Source organism: Urtica dioica, chromosome 6 (assembly GCF_054948205.1).
Source record: "Urtica dioica subsp. dioica isolate 48M chromosome 6, U.dioica_male_clone48M_v1_H2, whole genome shotgun sequence".
Lineage (NCBI taxonomy): Eukaryota > Viridiplantae > Streptophyta > Magnoliopsida > Rosales > Urticaceae > Urtica > Urtica dioica.
Genome location: NC_142761.1, coordinates 6631139 through 6649717, shown reverse-complemented (window position 1 = coordinate 6649717; position 18579 = coordinate 6631139). Strand labels below are relative to the sequence as shown.

At 37.6% G+C, this 18579-nt stretch overlaps 1 protein-coding gene across 1 annotated transcript; it reads right to left on the bottom strand.

Annotated features, from left to right (window-relative positions):
• Positions 1 to 15222: 15222 nt before the first annotated feature.
• On the bottom strand, positions 15223 to 18033 carry LOC149393172 (acireductone dioxygenase 2). The gene is made up of 7 exons (XM_089617503.1): positions 17901 to 18033; positions 17120 to 17231; positions 16941 to 17035; positions 16539 to 16653; positions 16324 to 16448; positions 15629 to 15699; positions 15223 to 15539 (listed from the first exon to the last, which is right to left on the bottom strand). The coding sequence occupies exons 1-7, from the start codon at positions 17916 to 17918 to the stop codon at positions 15476 to 15478; spliced, it is 600 nt and encodes a 199-aa protein (XP_089473629.1). The 5' UTR covers positions 17919 to 18033; the 3' UTR covers positions 15223 to 15475.
• Between the last annotated feature and the right edge of the window lie 546 nt (positions 18034 to 18579).

The window sequence follows — 18579 nt, the reverse complement described above, 5'->3', positions numbered from 1 at the left end:
GTTCCGTCTGTCATCTTGAAGAAGTCCCCATCGGAGAAACAGCCCAGAGAGGAGTATGAGGAATACATGTTGCTGTGGAGGATATAAGAGATCACGAGGATTTCGACGGTGTTATCGAGCCGGCTCCGAGCGAGGTGCGTGCGGATGAGCAAGTGGAAGACTTGTTCGCCGAGTTGGAAGCGGAATTGTACCCTGGATGCAAGGAGTTTTCGTCTTTGTCATTCTTGGTTCAGTTGATGCACCTTAAAGTCACGAACCATTGGACGAACAAGTCGTTCACAGAACTGCTGCAGCTCTTGAGGAAGTCTCATCCAGCCGGTAATCGAATACCGGAGAAGCACTACGAGGCAAAAGCAAAGCTGAAGCGTTTCGGCATGGGATACAAGATGATCGACGCGTGCATTAATGACTGTATCCTATTCTGAAAACATCTCGCGAACGTCGACGTGTGCCCGATATGTAACGAGAGTAGATGGAAGCCAACTGGTAAGAAGATACCACAAAAGATATTGCGATATTTTCCCTTGAAAGATCGATTGAAGCGACTTGTACACATCTCGACACACGGCACTTCAGATGCAGTGGCACGAAAGAGATCGCGTCAGGGAAGCTGGCGTTCTACGACATCCTGCGGATGGTACAGCGTGGAAGAATTTGGACGAGAGATACCCAGGCTTTGCTGCAGAGCCTCGGAACGTGCGGCTTGGGCTAGCTGCGAATGAATTCAACCCGTTTGGGGATATGAACTTATCGTACAGCATGGGGCCTGTAGTACTTACGGCGTACAACTTGCCGCCTTGGTTGTGCATGAAGAAAGAGTACCTGATTCTTACGCTTCTGATCCCGGGGCCTCATTCACCAGGAAAAGATATGGATGTTTTCTTGTAGCCTGTTGTTGAAGAGCTGAAAGAACTGTGGGAGAATGGAGTCCGCGTTCGTGATGGAGCCAAAGATGAAGTGTTTCGGTTGCGTGCCGCGTTACTCTGTACGATAAACGATTTTCCGGCTAGATCGTATTTATCGGGATGGAGCGGCCAAGGGTATCTCGCTTGCCCTACGTGCAACTTTGACACGCCGTCCGTAAAAGTCAGAAACAAGATCGTTTACTACCACCATCGTCGATTCTTGAAAAGGCATCACCGATTGAGGAAAAGCAACGATCACTACAAAGATAAGCACGAGAAACGAAATAAACCCGAGAATTTGACTTTGCAAGACATACTCGCTCAGTTGGCTGGTGTTTCTTGCACGACTACTAGCAAACACGCTGCCTCTGTAGGCAAAAAACGAAAGCGAGCTGAGTGCGAACTGAATTGGACCAAGAAAATCATCTTTTACGAGTTGCCGTACTGGTCTGAGTCGCAGTTGAAAAACAACATGGACGTGATGCACGTAGAGAAGAACGTGTGCGAGAATCTTCTCGGGACGATGCTCAGCTTGGAAAAGAAGAACTATGACACCGAGAAGGCGAGGCTTGATTTGATGGACTTGGGCATCAAGACCACTTTGCACTTGGAACCAAATGGGGGTGGGTATTACAAACCGCGAGTGTCGTACGTTTTGACCCTTGAGCAGAGACAGCGATTCACAGAGTTCTTAAAATCTGTCAAATTTCCCGATGGTCTCGCTGGGAATTTAAAAAAATGTGACAACTGATGGGAAGCTCACAGGTTTGAAGTCGCATGATTGCCACGTGATCTTGCAAAGATTGTTGGCTGTTGGTATTCGCCCTTTTGTGCCACAGCCAATACATGATACGATCACTTAGCTTTGTAACTTTTTCAAGTTGATAAGTTCGAGAACATTAAGAGCCGAAGATCTTGAAAGAGCGCAAGAGTCTATCGTCGAGATCTTATGTAAGCTTGAGATGATATTTCCACCCGCTTTTTTCACGGTCATGGTTCACGTGGCGATTCATCTACCAGAGGAAGCGTTGCACGGCGGCCCGATGCATATGCGGTGGATGTACCCTTTTGAGAGATACCTTGGGACGTTAAAACATTTTGTCAAAAATAGAGCTAGACCAGAAGGCTCTATTGCAGAAGCTTATGTTGTAGAAGAAGCTCTAACGTTCGTTGCAAGGTATCTTGAAGATAAGAAAGTAGTTGATGAAGTTCAAGTGCGAGAGCTCTCCGTTTTTCGATCCGAGATGTGTGTGCCTTATGGGATGATGAACGCGATAGTATTAGACGATGAGCAAAGAGAAAAAGCGGAGTGGTACATCTATACCAACTGTCCTGAAGCGGATCCGTATTTGGTGTAAGTAATCGATCCACATGCTTCTCTAAGTTATTTCATTGTTATATTTTTTTAAGCAATGTTTTAAACAACAACGAGCATTTGGATTTCCTGAACGAATCTGGAGTTCGCGATATTGAAGCGGAGCATAGAAAGGGATTCAAAGATTGGTTTGCGAACAAAGTAATAACACAATATTGTAGTTTTTTTATAAACACACAAGTGCTAACCAATGCTTTGTTTCGTAATAACCAGATTTTTGAAATGAAAGCTAGTGGCTCTAACGTGTCTGACGAGATCTACTCGCTTTCTATCGGTTCCCTTCAAGTCGCTTATCAATATCCCAACTGCTTTGTTAACGGCGTGAAGTTCATTACTCATCATCGCGATAATCAACGAGTCACTCAAAATAGCGGTGTATGTGTTCCTGTGGATGATTTCACTTACTACGGTCGGATGGAAGATGTCATGGTGCTGAATTATAGGTACGACTGTCGTGTTGTATTATTCAAATGTATATGGTACGGTGACAAGCACGATTCTCGGTGACTAGTGCACAACGATAAGACTATTGGAGAAACGAGTGCTTTTACCGCGAAACAGTGGTTTACAGAGGAGCCGTACATACTCGCGATTCAGGCGAAACAAGTCTTTTATATCAAAGATCTTGTTTTAGGTGGTAACTGGGAAATCGTTCAGGAATGCAATCATCAAGGGATTTGGGACGTTCCTGAATTTGACCTCACCACCTCAGCCTCGATTCCGTTGACAATAGAATTGTCAAACATCGATCGTCTGAATCATCGACACAAAATCGAAGATGCTGAGCTAGTAAATATCATTAGCGATGGTGAGGAAGACGATGATGATCATGAGGAACGCATCGTTTTTTAGGGAGAAGATGTTGATGTTGATGTTGATATAGGCAGTGATGACGATGAATGAGTATTATCTATGTAACCACGGTTTTCCTCCGCCATATGTGAGGTCTTTTAATAAAAAAAAATCTGTGGTGTCACCCACGTTTTTGTATGATGTTGTTCCCTTTTGTTTTGTGACGTATGTTGTTCACAAATGTTGTTTTATTTTATACGATGTCAATTTACAAATGTTGTTTTCATTTTATAGGATGTCGACCGCTACAAGTTCTGGTGGAGATTCGCCACAGAGACCGGGTTCTCAAAGTCCACCACAGGAACCTGATTCCCAAGGTCCTAAGAAATCAAGGGGGCCAACAACCGGCTCGACGTCGGCGCGAGCAGCACATGGTGTACCTGGTGCGTAGGTGGTCAAGTGGGACCCAATAAACCAAACCTTCTATAAAGATATAAGGAAAGAAAATAAAAAGATTGGACTATTTAACAACTGCCTCGGTGCTTTGGTGAAAGCATATATCCCGCCTACGACTCGTGATTGGAGTGAAGTGACGCCCCAGACGTTGGCTGCTATTTTGAGCGCACTTCATTCTGAGTTCAGATTTGTGTACACGGATCCTGATACCGGCGATGATCTGCCTGCGGATTACTTTCAGAATACGATTGATCAGGCTATCATTCGGAATGCCAAGATCAGGCAACGCAACCAGAAGTCCAAGCTATCAGAGAAGTTCAGATTGGAGTTTTGCAGGAGCAAAGAAAACGCTAAGGCGGAAACACCACCAGGATATAAGAAAGAGGATTTGGAGGCGGTGGTAGACGAGTTCGCAACTGACGATTGGAAGGTACGTAATGTATGATTGTAATAAATCACAATATGTTTATCAGATTGAATAATGACACAATTAATTATTTGCAGAAAAAGTCTAATCGCAACAAGGAGAATTCGAAGAAGAAGAAGATGAGGTCGACTCAAGGATCTCTTTCTTTCTTGGCTTATCGTCATTTGAACGTAAGTTATTCTAATTTTGAAGAGTAAGGATGATGGGACTTTGGGCTCCCCGTTAGAGACGTGGGAGCAAAAGCACCATAATAGAAAATGTGAATGGACGACAGATTGGGCGAGACGAGCACATGTAAGTCATATGTGATAATTACGATTATGTTACTTACATAATAATTAATTTTTGATAATTTTTTTATGTGTAAAGGCGCGGATAGTTACTCTAGTGGCGGATCTTCGGCGACAAGCAGAAGAGCAAGGCGTAGTATTTAACCAGGACGACGCAGAGGAGCACGCGATGCTAGACATTCTTGGGAACCGTCAACATTGGTGTGTTGGAATAGGTCCAGCAGTCCCGAGATCATCTTGGGCTATTGCTCAAGCTCAGGACAAAAGCTCGTCGTCAGGTTCGTCATCGCGGCGCATTCGAGATCAAGTGGTTGGCGAGCTCCAGGCTCAGTTAGCGGCACAACAAGTCGCTATGGAGGAGATGAGGCGACCCTCGCAACAGCAGATGGAGGAGATGCAGCAACAAATGTGTTGGAATTGATCTAGGATTTAAGAAAAAGTTTAACGCTTCGGTAAGCGGCGGAATTTTAAAAATTTTCTTTTAACTAGTAAAACGTTTTTAGTAACCTAGACAAAGAGCAAGCACATGTAAATAAAAACTATTGTAAGCATAAAAGATTACTAACCTTTTAGAAGCTTGAACGTTGAGAAGCTTTTGGAAAGTTGCAACGTTCGTCTCCCTCGCAGCACGTCTCTCTTTCTTTCCTCGCCAACTAGAGCAACCACGAAAGTTTCTATCACATGAATCACTCGAGAAAAAAGGAATTAGTGAGTGGGCACTTTAAACACGACGACTCAAGAACAAGTCTTAGAGTCGAAGAGCTAAAACACTAGGTTAAATGTGGACCTAGGTGCCAAAACAAAAACGAAATTGACTAGAGAGAGAGAGATAGGAGTCGGCGGCCACAATGTCTAGAGAGAGAGTCTCTCAATCTCTAACTTATGTGGGATGATTCAAATGAGAAGAATAAGGCCCCTATTTATAGGAGAGGTTTTACCTTCAATAAGGTAGTTTCCTCTTCTATAGAATATCACATATTCATGAGGAAATATTCCTTATTTTCTTTTCTCATTTGGGCGTGTGAGTCTTGGCTTCTAGAACCAAATTTGTTTCCTATTTTGCATTCTTTGGCCGCCCATGTCATTTCCTCCTAGAGGAAATTTGTTTCCTCTTTTTCTTTTGGCAAGTATCTTCATACATTAATGCACAAAATAAACTCTCTTTCACACTAAAGGCTGCACGAAATTTAGTCTCCCATTTCCTTGGGTTGGACGGCCAAAAGGCTTCTAGAAAGCCTTTCTAGATTTTAATTTACTTGTTCATGATAACATAAGAAAAACACATTACGGAATTTTCAAGTAAAATTCTATAAAATGAAATTAATTCACAAGGCCCAATGATCGTATCATGGCCGAGTGTTATTAGTCATCATATGACCATGTCAAAAAAATTTATTGACATTCATTTCATGCCATGTTTAAAAAGACAAAATTACCCTTTTGACAATTTTCGTAAAACTTGTCTCGTTCTTTTTTTGACTTAGCTTCTAGTTTAACTATTCCTACTCGATGTGATTTGTGACAGTGACCTCATGGATCCAAATGAACAAAGCTTGAGCTAAACACTTGGACTCAAAAGTTCACAAACTTTTTCCAAGTTTAGCTTAATGTCAACTGACTCCACTAAAGAGTTGACACTAAAAATCTCTCGGTTCAAATGAATTTATTTTCTACTCAAGAATTCAACCAAATTATGATGAGCGGATCCACTGAATATTATCTATGTTTACCCTTCATGAATATCATCAGCTAGTCGGGATTTACCAAATTATCATTTTACCCTTCTAGCTGTTATTTCCTCAACTCATTTGTCGCTTGTGAATAAGTCATAAACAATGTATTGATGAGGAGCTAACAAGTCACATTGTTTCATCCAAAAGAGTCAAGACTCAATTTGGACACTGGCCAGTTCATTTATTCACACTCCAAGGAAGAAAGCCTGAGGTGATATACATTGCATTTCAGCAATCTTGTACATGAATTCCATATCTATGAGAACTTCACAAAGTTACTCATGACATCTTCACAATTTAGTACTTCACCAATAGGTCCTGTTCGAAATCACATAGTGAGTCCGAACTCTGACTTTCTCAAATGAGAATACGTAAGCTGTGAAATGGCATGTCTCATTTCAGGATTAAGGTAAGCACGATGCAATTCATACGTAGTGACTTCGAGACATAAGAGGTTAAATAGTTTGTTCTTATTTTGTCTCTAGAAGTGCACTGGTCAATTCAGTACCTTCGGAAGGTACCTAGAAGAACTATAGAGTCTTCAACTCTCAATGCCCCATAACCAGACATCATAGATTCTCCTAACAATCGTACTGAGGTCAATAGTCCTTTGACCCTTAGATTGCGAATATATCGTTTTAAGCAAACTACGAAGAGTTTGTTCATGCAAATCTACATTTGTCTCTTCGTAAGTTGTTAAGTTTGTTTATGGACTAAAGACTGATGTTTTATCATAAAGCTTCAAACAGACAAGGAAGAATGAATGAACGTTTTAACTTTTTATTAATGAATAAGCGATTACAAGCAAGAGTCTTCGTGAGACTTTATTTCATCAAATGTACAAAATAAAGACTACAACTCTTCTTGTGGGCACCATTGACAACAAAATGTTCGTGTTCACGTAGCAGTTTTCACCCTTGTCTCAGATGTCACCCGGCACGATGCCGCAGACGCCTCAGATGTCGCCCGGCATGTTGCCACGGATGCCTCAGACGACGCCGTCGCCTCAAATGCACCCGTCGCCTCAGATGCACCCTATGCATAAGACAACGCCGCCATCAGTTTCAATGGCAGATGCTCAGACGACGCTGCCAGCTTCAGTAGAGTTCAAGCGAGAGCGTACGAGCGGCAGTGTACGATGAGGTAGCAGCAGTTCCGGAGGAAGATTTGGCGGAAGAGGGAGTAAAACATTCAAGGAGTGGTTTACAAACCGAAGAAAGGGAAAGGGAAAGGGAAAAGATAAAGAAAAAGATTGAACATTTTTTTAATTATTTGTCGTACATTATAATTATTATTGTAATCGAAGAACAAACGGTTAATTTTTATTATTATTATGAATATTAATTAATGAATTTTCTAATTAATAAACTATTTAGTACATATTATTTTATTACAATCATAGAATTTATAAGCATAACAAAAAAAAAACAAATTAAAAAAAAATACTATCGGGTGCGACTATCTGCACCCGAAAATGAAGCGGCTAGACCTTTGGGTGCGAATAGTCGCACCCAAATGTCAATATTCCCCGCCAAATTATGGCGGGAAGACCATTGGGTGCGACTTTTCGCACCTAATAGTTTGGCGGGAAGACCATTGGGTGCGACTAGTCGCACCCAAAGGTTTGGCGGGTAGGCCTTTGGGTGCAAAAAGTCGTATCCAATGGCCTTCCCGCGGACTTTTTCGCATCACTTTTCTGACTTATGGATGCGAATGTGGGTGCGAAAAGCCGCACCTAAAAGTCATGATCATCGGGTGCGACTTTTCGCACCCACGACCTTTAGGTGTGGACTTTCGGGTGCAGAAAAGTCGCACCTAAAGCCGCACCTAAAGGTATCATTGGGTGCGACTTTTGACTTTTAGGTGCGAAAAAAGTCGCACCCAATGCTGTTTTTTTACTAGTGAAAAGGTTAGTAAATTTATATTGCTCATAATAGTTTTTATTTACGTGTATTCGCTCTTTGTCTAGGTTAGTAAAATCGTTTTACTTGTCAAAAGAAAATTTTTAAACTTCTGCCGCTTACCCGAAGCGTTAAACTTTTTCTTAAACCCTAGATCAATTCCAACAGATGTGTCGTACTGTTACGATACACTAACCAGGGTCGCTATGATGGTCACATGAGACGTAATCTAAATCCTGGAGTGATCACGGACAACTAAGTTATATTATTGGGTTCTTTGACTCATTCGTTAATGTCTACTATCACCCCAAAATACTTATGTCTTGGGAATTCAGGATATGATCTGAGCAGAAAGTGATTCGCAGATACGGAATACAGCCTTCCTGAAATAAGGTCAATGTTCACTCACCTAAGGGTTGAATCCAGAACCAATTGATTATGTACACTTTCTTAGTAAGTACGTACAAAATAATCATTCGCTGGAGAAGCAACAGTGTTTAGGACTCATATGTATCAAAAAGGATGTAACGGACTAATTGATCTTTCTCGACACGAGTTGAACCTGGATGATTAAGTTCATGTACTGACTATATCAGTAGACGTTCTTACGATGAGTAAAATATAATTCTAGTAATAAAAAGAGTGCAGCCTTGGGTTATTATGTGGAGTATCCACAAGATCGACGAATCGATTAAATTAGAGATATGACTGTTTCATCTATTTAATCGAATTTATAGGAGCTTCTGTTACTAGGTCCGTAGTCCCCGATTCGGCTCTGATAAAGATGGATAAGAACTCTCTAGTAATAATGAATATTTCTTATTATTATTACAATCTCATCTGTAAATTGTCTAGCAGCATTCATTCGGAAATTTGTCTATTTTCCGAATTTAATAATTATTGTGGAATTAATTATTTATTATTGGATCGAGTAAATAATTACTTAAATTTTAAGTTGTGCTTTATAAACACTATAAAATTCGAAAATTCCTTGGCCCATGACCTTATGGTAGGCGCCTACTATGAGTATTAATTACCCAAAATTCTCTCTTTAATTAGCTGCTAGATTTGTGGAAAAGAAATCAGATAACTGAATAAATAAGAGAGTGAATAATAATGGTTGAGATATTATCTCTCCATTAAATAAGGAAATAAGATATTGTCATTTATTCTCTCTCATAATTAATTTTCTAATGTTTATGAGAATAATAATGGTACAGATATTCTCTCCATTAAATAAAGAAATAAGATATTGTCCTCATTATTCTCAAATATCTAGATACCTTAAACAAATGAGATAAATAAGGAAATAGAATATCCTAGATTATCTAATGGATGAGAGAAAAAGTAGGATTTGTGGTCAAGATTCAATGGTTAGCGCTTAACTACAAAATAAGAAAGGATAAAGGAGAATAAAATATCTCTAGGAGCTTCTTAGAATATCTCTATTATACCACTATAAATAGGGGTCAAGGACACAATAGATACACAAGAGCATAAGCAAAATTCGCCCATCACATCCTAGAGGTAGTCGAATTCTTCTCTCTCCCTCTCCCTCGGAATTCGTGATTCCAATCCCCAAAACATTACACGACATGAATCTCTATATCAGAGTCGTTGTAAGATAACGAGTGAGCCCACACTTTCTTCTTATTCCATCCGGAGATTACGTTTTGGAAAATTAAGGTATCATCTATAGAGATCCAAACGACAAGAGTCCTGTCGTCATTTCCGAAGTGAAGATCGGAGCTAAAGCTAGAAGATCGAGTTATTGGAGCTCATAACGAGATCTTGAAGAACTCAATTGAAGTGTCAGTAGCAGTTGCCAAACATGTAAGTAATCTGAAAACTCGTCTTTAACTGATTGCTTGAATCGCTCTCTCGAATCTAGCTCTATTCTATTCGAATCTGCAAATCTAGATCTAGTTTATATAATTGTATAAATAAATTAGCCTATTAGCGTAATTATTTATTTTCCGCAACGATAATAGGGATGTCTAATTCCCAACAAGTTTTTCCTAGAGAGAGAGACTTACCTTCAATCTTGTGAAGGCATAGGGTATTTATAGTGTTATGGCGTTCGAGCGTTGGAGTTTGTTTTAGGGTTATTGTTGTGGGTCTCGCTGAAATAAACCAAAGAAACCTTTGGTGTATGGCCTGAGCTTGACAAGCTTGATTTGCACTCGTGGAGCCTTTGGTTTGGGCAGGAGAATTCATAGGGCCATGACCTTAGCTGATTGGCGGATGGCTTTATGCGAGAGCGGGGTAGTTCCCATTAGTGGGTTTTGGTGGATGGCCTCAACTGGGAGATTTGGGCTTTATTTGGGTGAGTGAACCTTATGCCAGGCGGGAAGCTTTTTATCAGACAGGAAGCCCCTAAGTCCTTCGTAAGCTTCCCTTGGCTGAAGGCTTATATGGGTGCGGCAACCGGTCTGGGCAGGAAGCCTAACTGGGATTGGCAAGCGACTTCAGTGGTAGGCCTAACTTTTCGAGAAGACCACTTGGGCGGATAGCTTCCAAGGCGGGGACTTGGCTTCTGGCGAGTAACCTACTTAGGCGGGAAGCTAGTGATGTCATTGGGTGGGAAGAGGTCCCTTAGGCGAGTTGAGCGTGGGGTTAGTCCACGAGGACTTTGGCGGATGGCTGGAGAGTTTTGGGATTTTCGCGGGCTTTCTCCAAGAGTTCAAAGAGTTGGAGTTTTTACTTTGGAGGCCAATTTTGCTCGTCGAAATTTGTCCTTTTCCTTTCTGATATTACCGATTAACCGTATTCAATCCAAAATAAAACATTTTCAACACAACATCAACATAACCAAATATAAACCCGGATAACATCACCCGAAAAACGTTGTTGTCTGAAGTTTATTGTCCGGAAAGCACGAGACCAATAGATGAAGAGGCCCGGGGACAAGGGGAAGCTGCAGCGAGAGAGACGATCGCCAAAGAACGAAGCGAGTACTCCGAGAGAGATTTCGGCAAGGCTGACAACGTGCATCCAAAGCAACGTTGAAGGGGAGCAAAACAAAAAAGATGAAGGCTCAACAACAACAACTGAGTGAAAGAAAATGTAAACTGAAATTAATATGGTCTCTCTCCCCAAAAACGAGATCTATCGATCTTAGGGAGAGTGAGGCGGCTACGAAGGTTTAGGCTTATACGAAGGGTTTATTGTAGTGGTAATCGTACCAATATTATCTTACTGTTGTTATATATCTTAGATTATTACTTTCATTTATTGTTTTATATTCTAGCTAGAATTGAGCATCCCATTAGATACTCGAATTGAGAATTTTAACACGGTTTAGGTAAGAATATGGACTAAATTTTGAATTGAATTGAGGTTTGCATTGATAATTTTATAAATTAAGACTATTTTAGTATACTTAATACATATTACAATTTCAAAATTATACAAGTTGCAGTGTTGTAACGGTAAATAATCATAATTGATGTTATGGTATCGTTCGGTGCACCTCTGTAGAAAGTGCTGAGCATAAAAGCTTGAAGATCGAACAAAAAGATAAACGTATTAGGTTAGATAAGGCCCGAGAATCACCGAGCAGAACTGGGAAGATCGAAGAAGCTGATGATTACATGAATTTTACTCGCATAAATATTTAAACTTGAAAATATATCTATATAACTAACTGTCTCCGGCAGGTAATGAGAGGTTATTACACCAAATTCACACTACAATTCATGTGTGACTGGCGTCAAGACATTATGATTAGTAAAATTTAGCACTATGAAAGGAAAAATCACAGAAGACGAGTAAGACGCTTTCATTCACGTTCATTCGATCATTGATTTTTTAACCTATCATCAACAGCCTCAATTTAACCTATCATCAACAGCTATTTAGATTCGTCTATTTTAAAGATAATTGGGCCTGAATCCTACTCTGAACGAATTTTTGTAAATAATTCATCTATTTTTGTCTTTCTATAAGTAGCTGGTTCTCGTCAAAATAAATATTATAACGAATTTTGGTCATAACAGTGAAAAATAAATCTCATAAATCACTCAAAACCGTCGAATCTACACATCATGCCATTAGTGGGTGGTACTATGAGTCTTTTACATTAAACATATCAATGAACGACAATCTATTGAAATCATTATTTTTCTTTCTAGGAAAAGTGTTTCAATATTTGAGACCTTGCATTGAATATTATCTAAATACAACTTTAAGTATGTATATGTACAGTAAAAAAATATTTAAGTGATTTATCTTCTCTGTGAATCATATTCTAACAAACTTAAAGCTTTTCTTAGAAATATGATTATTGTTCAACCTACTCGTGATCTTATATGTTTGTTTACGAGTTCATGTTGAAAACGGTATATAGGGTATAAAAAAAATTATTATAACTAATTATGGCATAAAACAAAAAAAATTATTATTTCTCAAAAGTCGATTTTAAGAAAAACTTAAACATGATACATATAAGATTAGGATAGTGAGCTAATCCTTTCAATTCTAGATTTTCACTTGATGATTCTGAATCTTTTTCTCTCCAACACATCTCCTTGTTGATATAGAAGAGCTATACCACAAGACGAATCTTCAACACTACTCTAGAAAGCGTGTATACTATGCGTGCGGGTATAAGTGAATTCTAATGACTCAAATCAGATTTCAAGCCGCTAGAACTACTTGGAATATCTTGGTTTGATTCCTAAGTATATAAGGCCAAGTTTCACAGAGAGAGAGAGAGAGAGAGAGAGTTTCAAAAATAAAGAGAATTTCTCTTGTGTTTCAAGGGTGTTGGTCGAGTGGACGTGAAAGGTTATTTAACTCGTGTGAAACAAGTCATGAAGCCACTAAAAACGTGGTCCGTGACTTCCACAACTCAAGGCACATTCTCTCACACTTCTTTGATGTTTGTCACGGCCACTAAACCACTTATTTGACCAAAGGAGATGGACCAACAAGGTTTTGACACATGTTAATTCATTTCCTTTTTCTTTTTAAGAAAAATAACAAAATGACATGTGTAAATGGCCAAGCCATCTTGCCTAAATTGATGGCCACAATCATACTCCATGTCATTAATTTGACAACTAATGATAATTTTCAATTTCATTAATTTTCTTAAATTAGTCTAACATTAATAGGAAAAGACATGTGGAAAATAAAAGATTAATTTAGCCTTAAACCAAAATTAGTGCCACACCCATAAATCATGTTTATAACTTATGGTATTAAATTTTGGGTAAACTAGCAATGTAGCCATTTTGAAACATGGTTTTTGGAATCTAGCCAACGTTTGGTAAATTTTGCAATCTAGCCATTTACTGAAATTTACGGATATAAAATACCTAATTTACCCTTTTTCTTATACTTACTTGATCAAAACACTAGTCCACGTTTGACCGGTTTGAATTGTATACAGCCAATTAATTTCATATTTTTTCGCAATTTAATTGGATATTTAGCTAATTTAATAGGATATTTGGTGATGTAATTAAAAGAGAAAATTTAATGCAATAAATGCACAAAAAATTTACCATAATTAACAGAAATTAACAAATCAGCGGAGATTAACAAAAATTTACAAACATTTACACTGTATTTGCTTACACGGCTATAATTTCAGCAATTTAATTTCAGCCTTTTGAATTCATAATAGAAGATTCGGTGATGTAATTAAAAGGGAAAGGAAATATATTTATTTGATTGAATAAAGTCAAACAAGATAATGAATACACGTAATTATGATAAAATTTCGTTCAAAATTAGAAAATAAATTTGGAAAACAAAAATACAATATTAAATGCGTATTAAAGGAAAGGAAAGAAATCGGCTCTACCTGCAAACATGTAAATTTACCATAATTAACAGAAATTAACAAAGCAACGGAGATTAACAAAAATTTACGAACATTTACATTGTATTTGTTTACACGGCTATAATGTTCATTAAAGAAAAAAACGCTCAATAACCAACTTTGCCAAATATATATATATATATTTTTTTTAAAATTCGAAATATAAACCGAATATAACAAATTTGGCTACAAAACCAAGTTTCAAAACGTGGGCTAGTATTTTTTAAACCAAACCAAGGCTAATATAGTAAATACCATCTTACATAAATATGACACGTCATCAAATTTGGCTAGATTCGAAAATTAAACGAAACGTTGGCTAAATTACAATTGCAACGTTTGATGTGGCTTAGATCGACTCATTTTTCTTAAATTTTTCTAGCATCATATGATAAACGTCAAAATCCAATTTTGACAATTTAGCAAGAATTAAGTGAAAAACTAGTTTCACTCACAGTGACATTTTCAAGTCCATTTCACCAGCTCTACTTAATTCAAAATTGAATCTTATTTCAATACTAAATTCAACTAGTATACTTTTGAAACCATATCGTAGAGACCTTATGGGTCCATATGAGTAAAGCTTAAGGATGATCTATTTGAGAAATAATTTCTCTAACTTTTCTAAATGTTCAATCCTAGTGTCAATTGACTCCACTGAAAATTTGACATTGAAAATCTATTTATAAATTGCCATTTGACACTTATAGTTATTGTTTCTTTAAACTCATTTGTTGATTGTGAATAAGCACAAGCGTTCTTAGTGAGATGAGCAATTATCTCATAATGCTGGATTCAATGAGCATGCTCAATTGAATATGGGCCCAGTTAATTTATTCACACTCTCGTCATCATAACATTAGGTGACATATATTGCATTTAAGTAATCTTGTACATGAATTTCATACTTATGAGGCATATGATCCTCTTATAACTAATCATCTCACTAACTTTCCAAGTCAAATGTTCTTATAGAAATACCTTGATCAAAAGCTCATCAAATGAGAATGACTATTCACGAGTGATCATGTCACATTTCAGGATTTAGGTAACCAAGTATGTATTCATACGTAGTGTTTCTAAGACTAAAAGAGTTAAATGGCTTTAGCATATATTCTTAGAATGCAGTGGTCTTATTCAATATCTGTATAAGATATCTAAGAAGAACTATATGGTCCCCAACCATCTATGTCTTATAACTAGAGATCATTAGCTCTCCTAACAATTAATAGTAGGATCAATTGTCTTTTTGATATTTAGATTGTGAATGCCTGTTTAGAAATAACTATAAAAATAGCTCGACTTAAATTGTCCTAACTCATATTTATGACAAAGAATATACATTTCTGGTTAATTGATTTACTCAGAGATTAAATTGAGTTGCTTTTAAGAATGACTTATAACTCATGAAGAGAATCCATAATTCAACATATTATTATTCTTGTGGACATAAATGCCAACGGTCGTTTGGGTTTACTACAAATTGACCAACAATAAGCAAACCTCAATTAAATAACAGCCATAAACTGTGTTTATAGAAACAAATCATGGTGTTCACAATTTATTAGACAAAAAGGAGACGAAGATCTTTATTGATTCAACACTTTTATTGTTGCTAAGTAGAGCACATCATATGACGAACACAAACAAGAACCACAGGCACAGCCAAATATCATCCATATACCCATTTCAGACAATACAAGAAGCTATATGTCATTATCATTCAGTGTATTTTGCTTTAGATTTATTAGGCAAGCCCAGGTATTTCACGCGGCGGCATTGAAGGTCTCGCCAACTTCCTTCTGTAAAAAACTTTCAATGTACTCCTTCCTGCAAAATTAAATTAACAAATAAAAAACCGTGAACACTTGTATTAGGTTCAGTTCGTGACCTAAAGTGAAACCAAAAGCTCACGATACCTTGCCGGAAGGTGATCATGTGGACGGTTGAACGGAGTCCAAATGGGGTCCCCAACGAATAGCCGCATTGCCTGTACAATGAATTTTCCGACATTTTATCATTAAATAAACATCCCAAAGTAGTTGTATTGAACATATCTTCTAACAAAATAACCAAGGTTTCTTATTTTACAGTGCAACAGCTGAGTCTGATAATTTTATTCTAGAGTTTGAATGCCGTACATGTTTGTACCTGTTACATTTGGCTAGTCGTCTTACAAATATTAACCTAGCGAAAACCTAAAATTTTATTAGCTAACCTAAAATTTTAATAGCTAGAAAGATATAATGTCTATAAAACAATTGGGTAATAACTAAAAAGTGGGATTCTTGTCGTCGAGTAAGTTTTCCGTACCCCACTAAGTATACCTGGGAAATTTTATGCCAAAATCGAATAATCTGAATTAGACAGTTTAATCTGTAGATAAGTCTAGATATAAATGTCTAAAAACTGTGCTTTTTCACTTTCCTTGTGACCCAACTAATGATTTGTGATCAATGTTTCTCCTTCCCTTGAAAGATAATCAGAATTTAAATTAAATCAACAGTCAGTCTCTAATCTAGTTCGAAACAGTAACGAGTCATTATGAAAAGATTAAAAATAAGAGACAAAAAAGCTGTAATGACCGTTAATTCAGGTAACATAAAAACAGTACCTTGATATAGTTGTCTGTGTCAAGTGTGAAACGGTGATAAATGCCAGCTGGCAACACGATCATGCCTCCTTTCTTCACAGCCACCCGGATCCACCGTTCATTGCCATCTCTCACGTCAAAATAACCTTCGACAAAGAAGAAGCACAGAATCAATAAGCAGTAGAAAATAAAATAATATAAAATAAAATAAAATGTGACAGGATGCCAGAATCTACCGCTTCCTGCCACACAGTAGCGGATCTCCTCGTCAGTGTGAAGGTGCTCCTCGAAAAAGTTCTTGATCTTCTCTTCATAGTTTGGAAGCTTTTCAGGGCAAACCTCGCAGAAATCCTAAGACAGAGAGAAAAGAAAGAAAAAAAATCATCAAAAGACGATCTACTTTCCACTTAAAAGTCTAGTAACGTCAATAATACTTAAATCTATGTCATCTCTAAGAACCAAATTTAAAGCAATCCTAAATGCAAAACTCTCTTCTTTTCTAAAATTTTATGAAGCAGAAAAGTACAATTTGTGATACAAGGTCAAACCACGCAAAATTTTCATGGCGAAAAAGGACAATAAGAATTAAAATATTTATAAAATAAAAATTAAAGAATATATTAGGCGGTGTGACAGACCGTGTAAGAGTACCCACGGTCTTCACGAATCTTCTTCAGATCTGGATCTGTTTCATAGTTATCAGCATCGAGTCTCCAACTAAGCACTCCAAGCTCTGATCATCACAAGACCAATGCTATTGATAAATCTCCAGACACTAATTGATAGTCACAACACGGTAACGAAAAAAGAAACTTACCAGCCAGTTGTTTCAAAGACACGAATTCCTTGGGCTCTCGGTGATGAGGAAGCCTTTGGTCTTCCTCGCTATCGTCCATGTACCAAGCTTGAATCACTTCCTCACGAGGATCCTGAAGAAGAGAAGTTCAAAAAAAAAAAAACAGGAAAAAAAAAAAACCCAAATTCCGTTCTCTATCCAGGCACAAGAGAAACATATAATCTATCAACCACACTTATACTTAGTCAAGAACTAATTAAAAGCTCGACAACTTATCATCGCCGCTAAAAATTCTAACCCAATATTCTGTCATATCACGAAACAATCCGATTAATTAATTCAGTAGTTTCAAAACCCTAAACACAACGTAAAATGGGAGATGAACAAAACCAAGACAGGCGAATTATGGATTTTCCCAGCTCAAACCTAACTGAGTAACATAGATACAAACGGGAATTTTTTTGTTGTTTATTGATTGATTCCCTAACTAGATGCTCGTTTAATAAACACCACGAACAATCCAACCCAACCTTGATTCCCAAACCTAAACAAACCATTTTTCCATAACCCCACATTTGGTTTCGATCATGCTCTTAATCTCTTATAAATTCATAATCTATAATACATAGAATTCCGTCCGACGAGCTAATTACTCGCTCCATAACTCATTGATAACACATAGTTGTGTGTGAATTCCAATTCTCAATCAGACTACACGAATTTAAAAATCGACAGGCAAAGCAAGAGTAAAAGGAACTCGAGAATATGCTGTTATGTTGTCGAAAAATCGGATTACGAATACCTTCTCTGGGACAACCATGGCGGAGAAGAGAAATTTTCGTGGATTTGAGAGTTTTCTGTTCCTCGGTAGCTTTGAGCTAACGCTTTGTCTTCTTTTTTGTTTGATAATGAAAAACTGTATATATTTTCATTTCGGGTTCATTAGGTAACTAGCCAAATTTGGCTTTGTAATTACTAAATAACTAACGTTTCCAAAATCTTAACTAAATAATCACTTTTATATATTTATAGACCTAAATTTTAAGTAAATAATCACTTCCATTTATTGGCTGTGTTTGGCATAACTTTGTTTTTTAAAAAAGTGATTATAAAATGAATTAATGACATTTTTAGTCTCTGAACTATGTCGAGTGTAACAACTTGGTCCTTCGGCGAAAAAAGCTGTAGCGTCGATACCTGGTGAATGTGAGGAAATCACGTTTGATCCTTCTGTCAAATTTATCGTCTATTTAGACAGAACGATGCTGACGTGGCTTGATCGAGTAGGGTAGTTACCATTTTGTCCATGTTTTAATGGTTTCCTCTTCTTGTAAATCATATGGCCGTGTAATCCCAAATCGAGAAAATTAAATCGAGAAAATCAAATCCCAAATCGAGAAAATCAAATCCCTTGATAAAACCCTAAAATCCCAAATCGTTTAATTCCATAATCAAGAAGAAATGAACAAATTTCTTCAGAA